Source organism: Mchenga conophoros, linkage group LG5 (assembly GCF_057382185.1).
Source record: "Mchenga conophoros isolate Kocher_MC1m ecotype Shallow Benthic linkage group LG5, M_conophoros_male_GT1.1, whole genome shotgun sequence".
NCBI lineage: Eukaryota > Metazoa > Chordata > Actinopteri > Cichliformes > Cichlidae > Mchenga > Mchenga conophoros.
The window spans coordinates 15580838-15599723 of NC_140530.1; the positions used below are offsets into that span (position 1 = coordinate 15580838).

An 18886-nucleotide genomic window follows, 5' to 3' on the forward strand; every position below is an offset into this window, starting at 1 on the left:
CAGAGAATTTGTTAAAATGTAGGAGACCTTTAAAGCAGGCCTGCTTTTATCCCTTCACACTACTGACCAAAGATGGCGCCAATCCACAACGTCGTTCCCTTAAATAAATAACTTTGAATGAGTAGAAGAAGAAAAAGAAGCAGCAAGGGGCAGGCAGCTGGTGACAGCCGAAGTGTACCGTTCCCCCACCCTCCTCAGCACTCTGTTAACTGGATCAAACGGAGAAATTGCCGGACAGCTCGATGGAAATACAATAGTAACGTTTGCTGATAGTCGGCGATTACATTTTATAACTTTGAGCGGATAGGACTAGCGTTTGTAGGCGAGTCCAAGTAGTGTTATCGTTGCTGCTTGTGGCAAACTGAGTTAACACTGTTGCTTCGAGCTTTTAGCATAGGTAACGTTACCGTTAGCTGTCTAGCAAGCAAAAGCTAAATAACTTCAGTGTTTACGGTCCCATCGGATTGCCAGCTTCGACAGTCTGCCAGGTTATCGCCAAAGCCGTCAGGTTGTCGGCTACTCGGTAAAGATGGGTGACATAAACCCATCGACATCCCATGCATTTCAGTCGGAGGTGAGTGTTTTATATAATTGTTTGACAGTGAGTAGTTTGCAGTCACGGCTAGCGACGTTAGCAAATGTCAACTTATTTGAGGTTGTCACTGTGACTAGCAGCTGCTGATTAGTTAGCGTTAGCTTGCTGCTGCTAATGTTGACATATAATATTAGCCAGTGGAAAAATTTGACAAGTTATACACACCAAACATTCCCGCGGTATTAGAACAAGCTGTCAGCTTTCTATAAATAAAACTTTACATGTCGCATGAAAATGAGTCATTAATGCCACTTTAAACGGTACTTCACGAAACCTGCGAGTTAGCCTTACTGTATGCTTCATGGAGAATAAAACATTCCATCATCATTACGGAGCATGCTAACATTAAAGCTAGCTGACTAACCATCATATTCACGCCATCTGGATTTTTCGCAGTGTAACAGCTGGCGGACAATGATGCTTTTGTTGCACTTTGTTATTCCTTGATAGTCTGTAATATGTATTACCGCGCGGCTTCGTTGTTTTGTCCGTTAATTGAACTATAGTGACACTAGCTGGTTAGCAGTAGCTAGTGAGTTATTTGCGGTCTACCGCTAGCCGACCAAGCTAACATTAGCTGTCGTTTTTAGTTGGGTTTGTCGGTGGGGGTTGGCAGGAAGGTTCACTTTCATGTCTATAGATAAATATGTGTGTGCGTGGGCGTAGTGAATCAAACTTTTGCCTGTGTTAGTCGCCGTTTCTCCCACCGTGTACAATAGAGGATGTGTGGCGCGATCACTCGTCGTTCATATCAACGCCATATCTGGCAGTGCAGGTTTATTGCAGCTAATGCTTCAGTAACATGATTGTGTTTCAGGGTTTCAGTCCGCCGTACAGGAGGAGGAGGACAGTGGAGGATTTTAACAAGTTTTGCACTTTTGTTCTGGCATATGCCGGTTACATCCCATACCCTCAAGAGGTAAGAAAACCAGGCGGTCGGTGGCTGTGCACTCTTCTTCACATCAGCATCTGTCTAGTTGGGCTATAACGGTGTCTCTTAAATGTTTTAATCAGGAGCATCGCCTGTGTTATACATAGTTGCATTATATTTCCGCATGTAAACAAACAACCATACAAAGTAGGAAAATATTTAGTCTTGACCAGCAGAAGTGAAATCTACACAGAATCAAAATGTTTGTAAAAATGATAAATAATCAAGACCCAAAGCCTGTCACTGAGGTTATCTGAGTGTGTGTGTGTGTGTGTGTGTGTGTGTGGTGGGGGGGGGGACTGTTTTAATCATGAGCTTTATTCTAAAACCGGAGCTACTCTTTGACAAAATTATTTGGATCAGTTACAGATGATCTTGCATATCCACTGTGGATTAACTTCAAGTAATCTAAACCTGTGGTCTATTTGTCAGTTATAATATGACTTAATGCAACTGCTGCCACTCATTATTGTTTTTTTATTATTATTATCTTCTTGAATTTTATTCACTCGCTAAATCGGACATGAGACTTTATTGTCTTCTGCTAATCTTGGGGACCAAAAAGGAGATGGCCAGACAGGGAGATTACTTTAACAGATTATTTTGGCTTTATAGTTTCTCTGCCTGTGTTTATTTTAGTTTTACACATACTCAACTAAGAACCTTATCTTCTTTTTTTCTTTTTGCACTTACATGGACTCTTGGCTTAATACATGGGTCTCTTTTGCCCTTGTCGGGTTTTTTTTTTATATATATCTTTTTTTTTTTTTTTTTTTTATTCTCTCACACATACAGCCATCTGTGATGTTACTATGTACTAGGTTAACTGAATCGGTTGTATGGAAAGTAGCCTTGTTCATGCTGGTCATTCATTCACATTTATATGCATTTAACTTGTTGAAAACATTCATTTTAGTCTAATTACAGTTTGTTTGTTTTTTGTTTTTTAACACATGCTCCTCCACTGTCTAGAACATGGAAGCCATGTCCTGTTATCAAAGGATGTAGAGCTGCATCCTTTGATAACAGTGTATCTTTTGTTACGCAATGGGGGGGGGGGTTTGTTGTTGTTGTTGTTGTTTGGTTTTTTTATTCAGACTAGATAAGAAGCACCAGGTGGTAGAGATGTTCCTGTAAAGTGACACACACCCTTGATAGCATCAAATGTTCTGTTATTCTCCACTGCTGCAACTAAAGTAGAGCATTGTTTTTAGTGCTATTTTCTGTAAAACCAAAATAAAATGTGACATCCCTCTCTCTGGTTTATGTGAAGTTTCTTTTATCATAACTAACGTTGGATGACTTAGTTTCCTTTTCTTCACCATCAACAGATGACTTGTTCGCTTTCCTTTCAGGGATTTATTTTTATGGTCATGTGATTGCAAATGTATTAATTTTTTACCTGTTAGTAGCCTACTTCATCTCCTTATGTTAGTGAATTAACCCCTGCACTTCCATTTATTATTTTAGGACTCTCCACTGCGCAGTAGCTCAAGCCCCCCGAACAGTACAGGCAGCACAGCCGACAGTGATGGCTGGACCCCAGGACCAGCATCTTCCTGCCCCCAACGCCCCCTGAAGGGCCCCCAGGATAGGAGCAGGAAGCGTCCACAGCCAGGATCCATTCTGTCCAGCCACGCCAAGAAAGATGTAAGACGGATTTACAGTGGGGCAAAAAAGTATTTAGTCAGCCACCGATTGTGCAAGTTCCCCCACTTAAAATGATGACAGAGGTCAGTAATTTGCACCAGAGGTACACTTCAACTGTGAGAGACAGAATGTGAAAAAAAAAATCCATGAATCCACATGGTAGGATTTGTAAAGAATTTATTCGTAAATTAGGGTGGAAAATAAGTATTTGGTCACCTCAAACAAGGAAAATCTCTGGCTCTCACAGACCTGTAACGTCTTCTGTAAGAAGCTTTTCTGTCCCCCACTCGTTACCTGTATGAATGGCACCTGTTTGAACTCATCATCTGTATAAAAGACACCTGTCCACAGCCTCAAACGGTCAGACTCCAAACTCCGCCATGGCCAAGACCAAAGAGCTTTCGAAGGACACCAGGAAAAGTATTGTAGACCTGCACCAGACTGGGAAGAGTGAATCTACAATAGGCAAGCAGCTTGGTGTGAAAAAATCAACTGTGGGAGCAATCATCAGAAAATGGAAGACATACAAGACCACTGATAATCTCCCTCGATCTGGGGCTCCACGCAAGATCTCATCCCGTGGGGTCAAAATGATCATGAGAACGGTGAGAAAAGATCCCAGAACCACACGGGGGGACCTGGTGAATGACCTGCAGAGAGCTGGGACCAAAGTAACAAAGGTCACCATCAGTAACACACTACAACGGCAGGGAATCAAATCCCGCAGTGCCAGACGTGTTCCGCTGCTGAAGCCAGTGCATGTCCAGGCCCGTCTGAAGTTTGCCAGAGAGCACATGGATGATACAGCAGAGGATTGGGAGAATGTCATGTGGTCAGATGAAACCAAAGTAGAACTTTTTGGTATAAACTCAACTCGTCGTGTTTGGAGGAAGAAGAATACTGAGTTGCATCCCAAGAACACCATACCTACTGTGAAGCATGGGGGTGGAAACATCATGCTATGAGGCTGTTTTCCTGCCAAGGGGACAGGACGACTGATCCGTGTTAAGGACAGAATGAATGGGGCCATGTATCGTGAGATTTTGAGCCAAAACCTCCTTCCATCAGTGAGAACTTTGAAGATGAAACGAGGCTGGGTCTTCCAACATGACAATGATCCAAAACACACCGCCCGGGCAACAAAGGAGTGGCTCCGTAAGAAGCATTTGAAAGTCCTGGAGTGGCCTAGCCAGTCTCCAGACCTCAACCCCATAGAAAATCTGTGGCGGGAGTTGAAAGTCCGTGTTGCTCGGCGACAGCCCCAAAACATCCCTGCTCTCGAGATCTGCATGGAGGAATGGGCCAAAATACCAGCTACTGTGTGTGCAAACCTGGTAAAGACCTATAGTAAACGTTTGACCTCTGTTATTGCCAACAAAGGTTATTGTCAATGGAAAATTGTATTTAGTAGTCAGTATAATCTTTTAGTGATATAAGTTTGCTTATGGTAGGATGCTGTTTGTAGTTATTTGGTAGTGACAGGATGTGTGATTTTTAGCAGGCTTGGTTCACCCCCACATCCTGGGAGCGTGGGAGAGGTCGTACCTTGTTTTAACGTAGCTATGTCTGTTTTAGTCTAAGTGCTTTAACTGCTGGACTTCCTCACTGTGCCATCTAGGGTGGGGGAGACTACCCTCTTTATGATCAAGGATGTACCTTTTGTGCTTTCATGTTATATGACCCTTTGATCAACACACACACACACACACACACACACACACACACACACACACACACACACACACACACACACACACACACACACACACACACACACGCTCAATGGAGTATAAATAAAGACCGGGGCAGTTCTCTCACTGGAGTCTCTTAGAGTGGAGGCTGCCCTTGCTAGCAAGAAGTTCTGTGTGTTTCTCTTCTCTGAGTCTTTACTGAAGAAGTGTTTTAGAACATTTTCCCTAACAGTTATGTTACAAAGTATTGAGTTGTATTTTTGTTATTGACCAAATACTTATTTTCCACCCTGATTTACGAATAAATTCTTTACAAATCCTACCATGTGGATTCATGGATTTTTTTTTTCCACATTCTGTCTCTCACAGTTGAAGCGTACCTCTGGTGCAAATTACTGACCTCTGTCATCATTTTAGGTGGGGGAACTTGCACAATCGGTGGCTGACTAAATACTTTTTTTGCCCCACTGTATGTCACATCATCAACCTTATATAATCTGACCAGGTAAAAGTTTTGTTATAATTTTCAAATGGATATTAAATTTTCTCCTCTGCAGCACACAATCACTACCCTGCATCCAGATGATCGCAGGAAAGCTGACAAGCTGAAGAAGAAGAAGAGGAGGAAGGAGAGGGAGCATCAGTCTGTTGAAGAACGTGGGGCTCACTTAGCAGTCCCAGAGCTGCAGTGCCCGCTTTCCTTTGGCGGCCGAACAATCAAAGAAGAGCCAGAAGATGACATCAGCATTCCCCTCCACCCCCAGTGCGTGCCTAGCCCGTCCCCTTGCAAAGAGGAACCCAAGGAAGAGCGTCGATACTGGGACGGACGAGACCTTGAGGAAGGGGTGGTAAAGATACAGAAGGTGGAGGGCTTTTCAGGAAACAGAACGGTGTTCCGCCAGGGAAAGCAGGTGGTGTTCCGAGACGAAGATGGCTCAGGGGAGGATGAGGATATAATGGTAGACTCTGGTAAGAGATTTTGGGGTCAGAAATGCTTAAATGTTTTTAAAAAACTGATGAATGAATAAAGTGGAAGCTCAGTGTATTCTGTCTCCTTTCTTTTCAGATGATGACTCGTGGGACCTGGTGACATGTTTCTGCATGAAGCCTTTCGCGGGACGCGCCATGATCGAATGTAACAAGTGCAACACCTGGATCCACCTGTCATGCGCTAAGATCCGCAAGAGTCACGTGCCAGAGACATACGTGTGCCAAAGCTGCCGAGAGACACACGGACCTCCAGACACTCGACGTTCCCACCGCTCGCGTGTAGGCCCACGCAAACACATGCTGGACTGACCCCAGGCCACATCCTGAACTCTGACCCGTACCGCTCCTACTTTAACCCTCTACTGGACTGGCCCCTCCTCCTCAGATTCAGGTCTTGCACCCTTCAGTCTCTCTCCTTCAAGGTTCAACCATGAACCCATATTTTCTACAAACATTTTAGTGGACCTATCCCGAGCCCTTATCCCATTTGAGAACAATTTGAGTGCTATTTTAGATTTACTAAGGTTTGTTTCTGCTTCCTACAGACTCTGCGCGTAAGGCAATCACTGAATGGATGTCTGTCTGTAGATGACATTAGCATAGCAACAAACCGCTACTTTTGGGGCTTGGTGTCTCGTGAACACTGGAAGCATTTTGAACTGCCATATTGAGAGAATTCTCACAACTGCCACCCACTATGGTGCATGCTGGGATTTGTGGGAAAAATGGTTTGCACTTTAAAAAAAAAAAAAAAAAATCCACCTAACCTTTCTTTCAGAGACGGGTGTGTCTTTCTGATCTGGTTAAACTGGATTTAATTTCTCTATGATGCCTCTATTGATGTTACATAATTAACCATTTAAAACAGGAAAACAAGTTGAGGCTGGTGTCAATTGCTTCAGATGGTGCTATAGTATTAAGCTGAGGTATAATCGAATAGAACAAAGATGTAGGATAAGAGGCTAGAGTCTGCATCTGCATCATCAGTTTGTTGTTCTGCTTTTCTTGTTTAAGACATTTTCAAGAATATCATTGAGGCCATTAGCTCATACAGCTGAACCAAGATCTTGTCTTCCAGACACTGGTATTCCTCTGAATCAACACGTTACTCAGCCATACACAGAAGCTTTCACACTTTGTTTCTCAACGTGTTTAAACAGTGTTCTTCGCTGACCACATTTGTTCCTAATAAAGAAATTGTTATATAACAGTTTAGAAAAAAAGAAAAATTGGGCAAATGACAAAAGTCAGGTTTTCAGTATATCCTGTTATATCTGGTCAGTATGATTTTAGTTAACCACTTGATGCGCTTGACTAAGTTTTCAGAGACAAATATATTTATAGAAGGGAACCACAGTCCTGTTTGCAGTACTGACAGGTGAAAAAAAGGTATCTGTAACTGGAATGGTGTCAGACCAGAAATCTTCAGTTTTCAATGAAGATTTCCGGTTGAAATTATGCACGCAAGCGTTTAAATAAGGGTGTTGGCGATGCATCTGCTGCTATGAGTTGTCTGAACCAATCTCCATGTTTTTTTTGTTTTTTTGGGGGGGGAGGGGGTTTCAAGTCTTTTGCAAAGCATCAAGTAGGGATGCACTGATGTGTCAGCAACACACCGGTACTGGCCCATGTTGGCCCTGTTGAGTTGTTTTTACACTTTTAACTCTGCACAACGTTGTGAGAATCGGGGCTGTTGTCTACACTTGCCATCTGACATGTAGCATACAGATTTTTTTTTTCTTCTTCCCCTGTTATAACGATTCATTTGTCATCCTGGCCCAAAGTGAGTAATGCTTAATAATAATAATAATAATAATAATAATAATAATAATAATAATAATAATAATAATAATAATAATAAACATAAAAAAAATGGAAGTCAGATTTTTATTCTGTATTGATTCTGAATTTTCAAATCAGTGCACCCCTAGTACCATGGTAGTGGTGGTTTGTCTCTGGAAGGTCAGAGCAGAAGGTCAGATCTCAGTGAGTAATCGCCTCCCGTTAACTTTTGCATTGCAGTATTCGGTTCTATGTGGAGTACCATTGATGGAAAACTTGCTCCCATTTGGATTAAAAGAACTTTAAGCTTTGTTATTCATGTGCCATCTGCTGTTGGGACTTGTGTGTTTCTGAACATATATATATATATATATATATATATATACATAAATATAAATATATAAATAAATGCATAAAAGCCATACTGTAGAGTGACAGATTTTAGACTCAGATTCTTGGATACTTGTCGGTGATGGGGTTTTATAATGCAGAATCAAAGAGTTGACCAGGGAACGACTAAAACAGACGAAGAATGTTTGTTTGGGGGTTTTTTTGTGTAAAGAACAAGAATTTCCAAGAGTTTGAACGATTAAACTCATCTGTGCACTCTCCTGGTATTTACAAATGTGGGTTAACTGGTTTGTACCCAGCAGTCGCCTAAGTTATGTTTTTAAGACATTTGAAGAACTAAAATCACTTTTGCTGTTTCTCAGGACATGCTTGTCTTGAAGAGAATCTGAAGACTCCTTCAGACACAAGCTCATAATTTTGAGTGTGCGTCTTAAAGACATTAGTGTAAATTAATGTTGGGGGGGGGGGGAAGCTCATTGTGATACAGCTTGTTTAATCTGAACCTGGGTTGTTCTATCCTCTTACTGAGAAAGCGTTTGTTCTGTGGTGCACACTGTTTCTGTGAAACTATTGTAAACTACTGTAAATAAAGAGTTACCATTTTAACTTGATTTTTTTTCTTTTTAGCGGGGTGAGGTATAAAACTTCAGTGTATTCTGTGACTCTGGAGGGTGTAATCAAATGCCAAACATCTTTTAATCATGTTTATTGTCTTTACAGGACACACAAACGGGCTCCTGAAACCATTCATAACATTTAAATACTACGGCCAGTCAGTTTGGATGATGGGTTGGAATGTAACAGCAGGGAGCACTCTTTCTGCAGGCCTCAGGGTGGCACCAGAGCAGAGGTGACAGATGACTTGACCAAGAAACCTTTACATCACACTTAAAACAACATAAGACAAATACTACAAACAATTAGTGCAAAATGGACGCTGAAAGAGTAATCCCAACCAAAGAGCAGTATAACAGCTCTCCCTTTCAATACACCAAAATAAACAGGAGCAGGGTGCAACTAATCTTAAAATCTTTGGGACTTTTGTGCTACATCACCTACCAATTTCTCAACAGTTAAGTGTATCATAGGATATTTTGCCTTTCCCTCACCATTAAGAGGAGCAAATAACAGCCAAGGAGAATTAGTGCATGTATGACCACATAAAGTGGCTTCAGAACACATTCGCCTTGCAAGCAAAAGATCCCGGGTTCAGTCCTAAGAGAAGACAAATCCCTTGGGGAATGTGTCGGAATTCCCCGAGGAATTGAGGTGGTGTGAAAATCTGCCAAATTAACTTTGTGGTGCTACCTGCAGTGGCGACGCTTTGTGAATAAGGGAGAAAAATATTATTTTTATCATCTAAACGATAGTAATACAAGCCCTCTGCAACTATAGAGTGGCGTGTCGCTTAAAATGAGTGTGAGTCTGATTTGTTTTCAATGAAAGCATCAGGGAGAATAGTATTAAATTAAAATATGACAAACTAAAACACTGTAACACCTAATTTAGACAATATAGCTTTGTGGTTTTGGTGAGGCTACGGTTCAGTTGCCCAAAACCTCTAGAGTCAATGGAAACATGTGCCTCTGTTCTACGGTCTCTCCACCTCAGAGAGCAGCAGAAGGACCCCGACACAAAATAGAGTAGATATTATTGACAACTATATTGCCAAAAGTGTTCACTGACCCACTCAAATCATTGAATTTAGGTGTTCCAATCACTTCCATGACCACAGGCGTATAAAATCAAGCACCTAGGCATACAGACTTCTACAAACATTTGTGAAAGTACAGGTCGCTCTCAGAAGCTCAGTGAATTCAAGCGTGGTACTGTCATAGTTGTTATTATAATAAAGTGGAAGCATTTGGCAATGACAGTAACTCGGCCAGAAAGTGGTAGGCTACATAAAAATCACAGATCAGGGTCAGTAGATGCTGAGGTGTGTAGTGCACAGAGACGGCCAACTTTCCGCAGAGTTAATCGCTACAGATCTGCAAATTTCACGACCTTCAGATTAGCTAGAGAATAGTGTGTAGAGAGCTTTACAGATTGCGTTTCCATGGTAGAGCAACTGCATCCAAACCTTACATCACCAAGTACAATACAAACCTTCAGATGCAGTGGTGTATAGTATGTTGCCACTGGACTCTAAAGCAGTGGAGGCGTGTTCTCTGGAATGATGAATCAGGCTTCTATATGTGGCAATCCACTGGACGAGTCTGAGTTTGGCAGTTGCCAGGAAAACAGTACTTGTCTGACTGCATCAAGCCAAGTGTAAAGTTTGGTGGAGGGCTCTGTGGGAACAGTGTGGGGAGGGGAGGGCAAGGTCCATAAAGACACGGTTGAGCAAGTTTGGTGTGGAAGAACTTGACTGGCCTGCACAGAGTCCTGACCTCAACCTGACGGAACACTTGGGATGAATTCGAGCGGAGACTGTGAGCCAGGCCTTTTCATCCAACATCATGTCTGACCTCACAAATGTACAAATTCCCATAAACACACTCTTAAACCTTGTGGAAAGCCTTCCCAGAAGAGTTGAAGCGGTTATAGCTGCAAAGGGTGGACCGACATCATATTAAATTCTGTGGATTAAAAACGGGTTGTTCAAAAGTGTGTGAAGCCAGACAAGCAAATACTTTTGGCAATATAGTGTATAAGAATGATCAATTCAGATCAATACAAACCATGAAAGGTAGAGGTGGATTGTAAAGTGGCTTGCATATGCACAGCCCTATTACAGATATGGCAATTGTGGCGTGTAAAGGGGGAATCATGTGATCTGTGACTGCAGCTGGGCTTGATTTCATAGCCAACGTGTTAAGCTCAATAAATTACATCAGCAGCAAATGAGCTACATGTGGCAAAAGTGCTGATCTTCTCCAATTTGCATCCAACCAATTACAAAATAATCCAAATGTTTCAAATCCATGCCAGTATTTTACTGCTACCACTGGATTTGTTCCAGATATACATCAGAGAAGTACAAACTATAACCTTCACTGTATTTAAAGTCCTTATAGAAAATTCTGTTTTGGCTGCAGCTACACAGTCAATCAATAAACACTGACGCAAATCAAATCCAAGCTGAATTTCTGCCTTTAAATTGCAGTCTAGAATAGATATTAAAAATCAATATGTGGAATTTGAGCTTCTCTCCCTCTCTTCAGTTGGAACTCTACCATTAAAGGGCAACTGCCGCGTTCCCTCCCCGAGCAAGCCCTCCCCTTTCTTCTACATCTCAGCCTTCACAGATACAAGTTCAGAGCACCAGTTAACACCTGCCGACCGGCACCGCAGTGAGCAGCAGATAGCGGCACTAAAATCATAAATAAATTAGGATGATTTTTTTTTGAGCGGATGATGAGAAATTTAAAAAAAAAAACAAAAAAAACCTCGAGTTTAGTCATTCCTCAGTCGTGGCTAGCCTCGGGGTTAGTGAGACGTGATCTGCGACCAGAAACATTTACATGAATTATTGCAATGACTATGCCATACCAATATTAGATCAAAACTATCAATGTGATACACATATAGGACAAAGACTACAATGATATGGGGTAAAGTAGAGCCCCCACTTTTAGCTCATCATTTAGGGAGTGTCAGGCCCTCTTGTGTAGTGCATATATAAATCTATGTTGTAGGTCTGTAGGGTTGTAGGGTCTTCTCCCCTGCAGAAGGCAGGTATTTGAGCAGCTCTCTCAGGTGTGGGGACACAAAGGGCAACACCTTGTCAGTGCTGACTGAATTCTGCTGGCCCACAGGAAAACATGAGTGGAGGAACTATCGGATTTGCTAACGTCACAACAGAAGAAGGCCAGAGGAGAGAGGCCAGCTTATTTTCGATGTGACCCCCTCCATTCTTGGGTTCTTCTGTTCACACAGTCCGTTTGCCTCGCCGTACTCCGACAGCGCTGCCCTCTAGGACTCGGACTCAATTCTGTGAGCTGATGAGACAAAAACACACTAGTAATCTGAACACGGATGCAAGCAGATGCTGTGCTGTTGAATACTATGGTAAATAATGTTACTCTTAATAGTCTCGCATACTAACATTGCTTGGGTATCCGTAGCGACTCTGTGTCTGCAGAGATGACTTGGTGCAAGACACCCCTGAACTGGTAGAGTAATTTTAGACTCTTCTCTTCGCCTACACAAGGGTCGTAGAAACCGGGCAACCCTGACTGCACACAGAGAAACAGTTTAAAAGAAATGCATGCAGATGTACATCAGATGCGGAAAGAAACTTTCGTTTGGTTTGACGCACCTTAGAGGCCTCAGTGAGGATGAGTTTGGAGTCTTTGACGAGGCACTGTAGAGGCACGGTCACATCGATGACTTTGGCTTTCTCCTGCTTCTGGCTGGTGTCTGACACAAACGTCCCATACCAAGCATTCAGGATGATCAAGCCTAAAAGGTAATATACGTCCATCATGATTGGCTTCACAGCAATGACGTTATGGGAGTCAGACAGACAGGATCTAAAGTTACAGTGCATTATGTAGTGTGACAGCTACTTTGACATGTGTTTCAATTATATGGATTCTTACCAAGTTTTGAGTGGATACAAACTTAAAGAAATATCAGTTTTTCCACACTGTGCAATGATTTTATTGTGTGTGCGTGTGTGTGTATATACTCTCACCCATCTTGGATTCTTCTGCTTCTATGATTCTCCTCACAGACTCCTGCATCAGCAGAACCTGCAGAGGAGCCGAGGGAGAAAAAAAATAGGGAAGGCAGGAGGGGAGAGGGGGGTTAGAAAGAGAGCAAAATCAGGATAGGATTGTAGCGAGCTTTTCTGGCGAGATTCAGTCATGAGTTCATAATGAGGAGAGCTGAACTCAGAAACAATGATCAATTATCCCCCACACACAATAAAGAACTGTGTTTCAGCATGCGAGTACTCACAGCAGACTCTGCCTCCTGCTTCTTCTTGGCGATGTCTGTGGCAGAGCTCTTCCTCTGCAGCTCCAGCTCTCTGAGAGGCACAGAGACAGACAACAATCACCCGCTGGGATTCACATTGGAGGCGTCTGTGATGACAGTGTAAGCATGAAAGAAATCCCTCTAGTATTAACAACGCCCGCAATAGAAATGCTGCTCTTTTTCCCCCCTACAGCAGAGTTGATCACCTTTATCTGACGTGTAAAGTTTGGCCATCATGCTATTCATTAAGTGTAAAAAAAAAAAACATAGATCAAATACAGAAAAGTAGAGGAGAACCAGGTGATGATTAATAGAAAATTATCTTTTCTTATTTACGAGTTTTTGAGAACAAGCCTGGAACCAAGAGTTTCTTCTGCTGGGACAATGTGAGATGCTGTTTGAGGCAGAGGACATTTACTCACTGTTCTTTCTGTGCTTGTGTGTACGGGATAACGATCAGCCTGTGGACGGCCATGTAGACCAGCAGAGGTCCCACAGTGGCATAGAAGACGGCGCTGGGCAGCAGTTGATCAGTCAGATGGACTGGGAACAGGTATGTTTGATTTGCACGTGCCAGCCTACATAAGCCCAAATGTAAGCACACTCTTATAAGATAATCATGCAGTGAGGCAAAGACACACAGTAGAGTGAGACCACACTGTAGATGGCCCGTACTTGATCTTGAGTGTAACTCCCTGCGGGACCCCAATGCTGACAGTGGCTGACAGTATACTGTGTCGGCTGATCTTTCTCTCTGCTCCATATTCTACCACAGTGCCAAACCAGCCTGTCCTAGAAACACAGGGATACAAAAGTGAACAGGGAGATAAATGAAACTAGGCAGCTAGTAAAGAGAATAGCATGGCCACAATTGGACTTTTAGAGCTACTATAAGTGGTGATCACTGTTGTGAGAAAACAGCATGTTTTAAATGTTACATTACCTTTTAAAATAATGTCTCCATTAATGCAACAACTACAGATCATGTCTTAATCTGTATTAGCTCTGTGAATAAGCTATTGTTATGATATTGAATATGCTAACAAGAAGAAAAAGTAAAATTATATTTCTATAACTTTCATTGTATGTTTGAATAAAACCAAACACAGCATAAACATGCAACTGGGCAATGACCCCAAACACAATATCAGCAAACTATTTTTTGCATGTATAGGACACTTTTTACACACATACTTCACAGATCCTTTAACTTTGGTCTGGTCTTCATCCTGGAACTTGTACTGGTAGCTCATCATCAGGTAGGAGTGTGGCACGCCCAGCTGGACAATGCAGGTTGGAAAGCCAGGAGAACAGCAATAAAGAATAGAAATAATAAGGAAAAAAATGATCAAATTAATAAAAGTAATGACGTAGTACTGCTGCAGCCTTTGTGTGCATGCTTATCTTTGAATGTACCTGCAGAGCTAGAGTAAAGTGGCTGCTCTTGGTGTCTCGGACAAGGCTGGTAGTCATGGCGCTGTTGGGCCCCCAGCGCCACTGAAGATAACCCATGGTGTTCTGATCCAGGTGCCGCGCTGTCATCAGAGAACAACTCGGTCGCAAACCTCGAGGTGAGAACTGTAAACCGCACTGGGCTGTCATGAAACTGAACAGAAAAAAAAAAAATCATACAGAAAGGAGATATGAAAGGAGAATGCAGTTTTGCAGTTTGACGCATTATTGACAAAAAGTTGGGTCTTACCACCGTGGTGTGACATTGCGAAACACCTTTAACCCAATAAGAGGTCCCAGTATGTCTCCCGCACCAAACTCCACCTGCAACAAATGCAGATGCAAGTGCACGGAAAGAAGAGATTGTAGAAGGCTACAAAAACTGAACCTACCGCCTTACGCATTACATACATCATGTCTGCAAGAATTACCAGCTTGCAGGTGTATGATTCCCAACTAGTTAAAGTGCAAGTTACATCAAAGTTTCCATTTGGTCTTCAACCAAGGAAGATCTGTACAATCACTTCAGCTTAAAGGTGCATGTATTTAAGGTCACAATGACCTTGATCATTGGCCACCACATTCTACCCAGATTCTCCTCAAATCCAGGTGGACATCTGTGCTACATTTTTAAAAAATTCCTTTAAAGCATTCCTGAGACAATGTGCCCAAACACCTGGATAGACACACAGACTTCCTCAGAGGTATAATGAGATGGATGGACAAGTTCCTACTCATTAAAACAAAACGTTAATGTGCTTCTCTCTGTAAATGTGTCTGCTTGTGCGTACCTCCCCCCAGCCCTTGGCTGACATAACCCTGCGCACGGTCATGTTAATGTTTCCTCCTCCGTTCCCATTATGCGTGGAGAGCGAACCAGACAGCACTGCTGTGTCAGAGTTCGTCAAAGGAGCCTGCAAAAAGACAGACAGCACAGAATACCGATGTGATCTTGGCTCAGGCTAGCACGTGGGTGGACGGTAATGGCTAAGTGAATGTTTGTTGTACCTCTATAGACTGAGAAATATGCATCTTGTTGATTTCAATATGAGGAAAGCCTCCTCCTGGCATCTCTTCAAAGTCTTCATCATAGCGGTCAAACAGGTCCGTTGCATCCACACCAACGCTGATGGTGCCCTGAATAATGATGCCGTGACAAACAGATTGACAGGATTAATTAAGAAAAAAGGAAAAGAGTGGGAGACATAATGCAATGAACGTGGAAACAGGGCTGTTTCGTGCTGTTATGATGCTGCAAACCTTAGGGTTTGTTCTTTGCTGCAGTCTCCTCTCCTCTCTCTCTCTCTGTAGCCTTTCATATTCCTCTCGAATTTCTGCCGGTGTCCTCTTCCTCTCCACCACCTACACAGAATCACAAAGTGCAGGTGACGCAGACACAGCACTCAAATGCAAGAAAAGTAGATTATGTTTGGAAACATACCTCCCAGCCTTCCACCTCCAGCCCTTTCTTCCCAAAGATGTCATAGATAGCTCTGGAATGAGCATCACTCAGCACTGAGCAGAGGGAAAGCAGATCCCGAAGACAGACAATTCATTTCACAAGTTCAACTATACCTACTAAATGCCTTACAACTATGAGATTCCTCACCTTCATAAGCTTGGTGAACCTGGTTGAAAAGTTGCTCAGCTTGTCTTTTCAGCTCTGGGTCTCTGTGTTTGTCTGGATGGTAGAGCATACATAGCCTCCGATATGATGCCTTTAGCTCCTCAGCTGTGGCCTGTGGCAGGAGACAGGACAAGAGTCACCCCTGAGAATGGCTGACTAATTAAACTGATTAAAACAGCAACTGTTGGGTATTTTTGCCTGAAAATAATTGCCACAGCCTCCTGAATTAATGTCTGTTCAATCAATTAACTGACTAATCAGTTAATTGAGAGCTGAAACACCACTGCTGCATTAGTGCGTCCAAATTCAAGAGTGAAAAACAGTCAGCAGGCGTTTACATTAAAAAGCCATTAACAAAAAGCGTAATAATGCACTACGCGTTAAGCTAAGGAGTCTGCCCCTGTGTACCTAATGCTATCTAATGTTACTTAGATGAGCAACTACAATCCACACAGCTCATATTCGCCCCAGTTTTTAGGAAAACTCAGATTTCAGAGGATGTTCTTCAAGACGATCGTAGCATTTCTGCCAGCGCCTACTTCCATGTAAAGTAGATAGACAGCCTGCCGGTGTTCGACCGGTCTCAACCTCTAACGACGATGGTGCCGACTGAGAGAAGCGTTATTCGGTTGGAGGATGAGAGCACACGGGCTGCAGAAGGCTTTCTCATTAAAACCCAACACAGAGGTCACAGCAAAAAGTCCGCTGACGTCGGACATCACTGATAAACACGAAGCTAACCTTACCTCTTTCCTAACGTTGAGCAGTGAATAGAAGTCCTGATTGTTAGACTCAATATCATCATCTAAGGGAGCCGCCATGTTTGCGTTTGGTCCGGTTCGGTCCCGCCCACTCGTTCAGTGTTCTGGGAGCTCATTGGTCAGTCACAGGAGGAGCCGCTGTCTTTCTGTCGTCCTCTGCTGGCTGTATACATACAAGGAGAAAAGGGCTTTTTATAAAATGTATGTTGTCAGTTTATGACTTTTTTTTTTGTCATCCTTCAATTTGAATGTGCGCCAAACACTCAACTGTGATTGGCTATGACAGATTTCGGGGTGTTTAACAAATTATGTACTATCTAAAAAGAAGTACAGTGGAAGAAATAATAAATAAATAAACAAATAAGTAAATAAAATCTTGTTACTGGCATTGGTTCTTGGCCTTCTAGTAATTTAAACATTTCACAATCTGTGCATCGCTAATAATAGCCTCTTTGAGTCTACTACTTCCTTTCCTTGGACATTTCATTTTGCAGCCTTATATTTCTACACTATATTTAGAAGGAGAACTGAGTACTATGTACTCCACTACATTTATCCTTAGATAAAAGACCAGAATCAGATTTTACAACCAAATCACTGTTGATACCCTCAGAGCTCAATGACTACAGGCTAGTTGCCAACTAAGACATGGGTGAAGACATCTCTTGACCCTCTGCAGTTTGAATACAGATTAAATCTGCAGTCATCTACATACTACAGAGAGCGACATGGTGAAGATCACCCTCTTTGATTTCCATAGTGCATATAACATGATTCAGCCGCTGCTGCTGAGAAAGAAACTACAGGAAATGTCAGTAAATGCACACATTCAACAACTCATGAATTACTGACAACCAAAAAGACCAGCTGCAGTATGTGAAAATGTGCAGTGCTCTTTGAGATCAGGTGATATGCGGTACAGGAGCTCCACAGGGGACAGTGCTGTCTTCATTCCTGTTCACCTTGTACACCTCAGACTCTCAGCACAACTCCAGGTCATGCCACCTACAGAAATACTCTGACAGTTCTGCAGTGGTTGGATGTATTAGTGATGGGCAGGACGAGGTTTGCAGAGCGCTAGTGGACGGTTTTGTAGAGTGGTCTAACAGGAATCCTCTGTTTCTGAATGTTAATAGCTCAGAAGAGAGATGGTGATCAATTTAAGAAGGAAACAGACAGTTACACGACCCGTGTGGGACAGGATGTTAATGTGGAGGAGTACAAGTACCTGGGCACCTGCATTGACAAAAAGCTCAAATGGAAAGTCAACACAGACTGTTCAGGCTCTGTTTTGCTAAGGAAGCTGAGATCCTTCAATGTGTGCAGCAAAATCTTGGAGTTTTTTCTCACTCAGTTGTGGTGAGCACAGCGTGCTGCTGCGGGATGAGAAGCATCAGAGCTGGTGACACGGATAGACTGTATAATTGTTTAGGAAAGCTGGCTCTGTTATTGTCTGCAACCCGGAATATTTTTGAAGCTAAAATCACAGAAAAACCTTAACCACCCTCTGCACCACTCACTAGACAGGCAACAGAGCAACATCCTTAACCGAATGATTCAGCTTCCAGAAAGACCACACATTATTATTATTATTATTATTATTATTATTATTATTATTATTATTATTATTATTATTATTATTATTATTATTATTATTATCATCATCATTATTATTATTATTATTATTGATCAACTGGCCATGTAACAGACTGGCTACCTGTTCTGGCTGTACCCCGCCTCTTGCCCTGTGAATTTCAACTGTTGCAATGAAAGAATTTCCCAAATATGGGATAACCTATTTCTCATCTCATTTATAGAAGTGCGTATACACTTCCACACACCAATTAAAACATATATAAAACATTTACCCCCTGGATTAGCTCATGTTAATAAGTGAGTATATATTAACATGAAACAGGTGATATTACATGAAAAAAACCTAAGACCATCATGTGATTCACTCTCTAAACCAGGGCTGACAAATTCATTTTACTTCATGTCAGCCCAGTTTGATCTTAAGTAGGCTGGGACTACCAAAACCTTTGCATAATAACATATGAAAAAACAAACACCCCAGTTAATTTCTCTACAAAACACTTTGAAAACATTTCTTTCTAAAAGTCGCATTTA

General features: G+C 42.2%; 2 protein-coding genes across 2 annotated transcripts; one reads left to right on the forward strand and one right to left on the reverse strand.

Moving 5' to 3' along the window:
* Positions 1-144: 144 nt before the first annotated feature.
* Positions 145-8596, forward strand: phf13 (PHD finger protein 13). Its single transcript, XM_085273555.1, has 5 exons — positions 145-574; positions 1413-1514; positions 2997-3176; positions 5425-5836; positions 5934-8596. The coding sequence occupies exons 1-5, from the start codon at positions 530-532 to the stop codon at positions 6164-6166; spliced, it is 972 nt and encodes a 323-aa protein (XP_085129681.1). The 5' UTR covers positions 145-529; the 3' UTR covers positions 6167-8596.
* A 25-nt stretch (positions 8597-8621) lies between these two features.
* On the reverse strand, positions 8622-16897 carry dnajc11b (DnaJ (Hsp40) homolog, subfamily C, member 11b). Its single transcript, XM_085273554.1, has 16 exons — positions 16742-16897; positions 15978-16107; positions 15810-15883; positions 15629-15730; positions 15377-15505; positions 15160-15282; positions 14619-14692; positions 14333-14522; positions 14111-14196; positions 13592-13708; positions 13339-13494; positions 12899-12968; positions 12633-12690; positions 12255-12397; positions 12042-12171; positions 8622-11934 (listed from the first exon to the last, which is right to left on the reverse strand). The coding sequence occupies exons 1-16, from the start codon at positions 16814-16816 to the stop codon at positions 11909-11911; spliced, it is 1683 nt and encodes a 560-aa protein (XP_085129680.1). The 5' UTR covers positions 16817-16897; the 3' UTR covers positions 8622-11908.
* Between the last annotated feature and the right edge of the window lie 1989 nt (positions 16898-18886).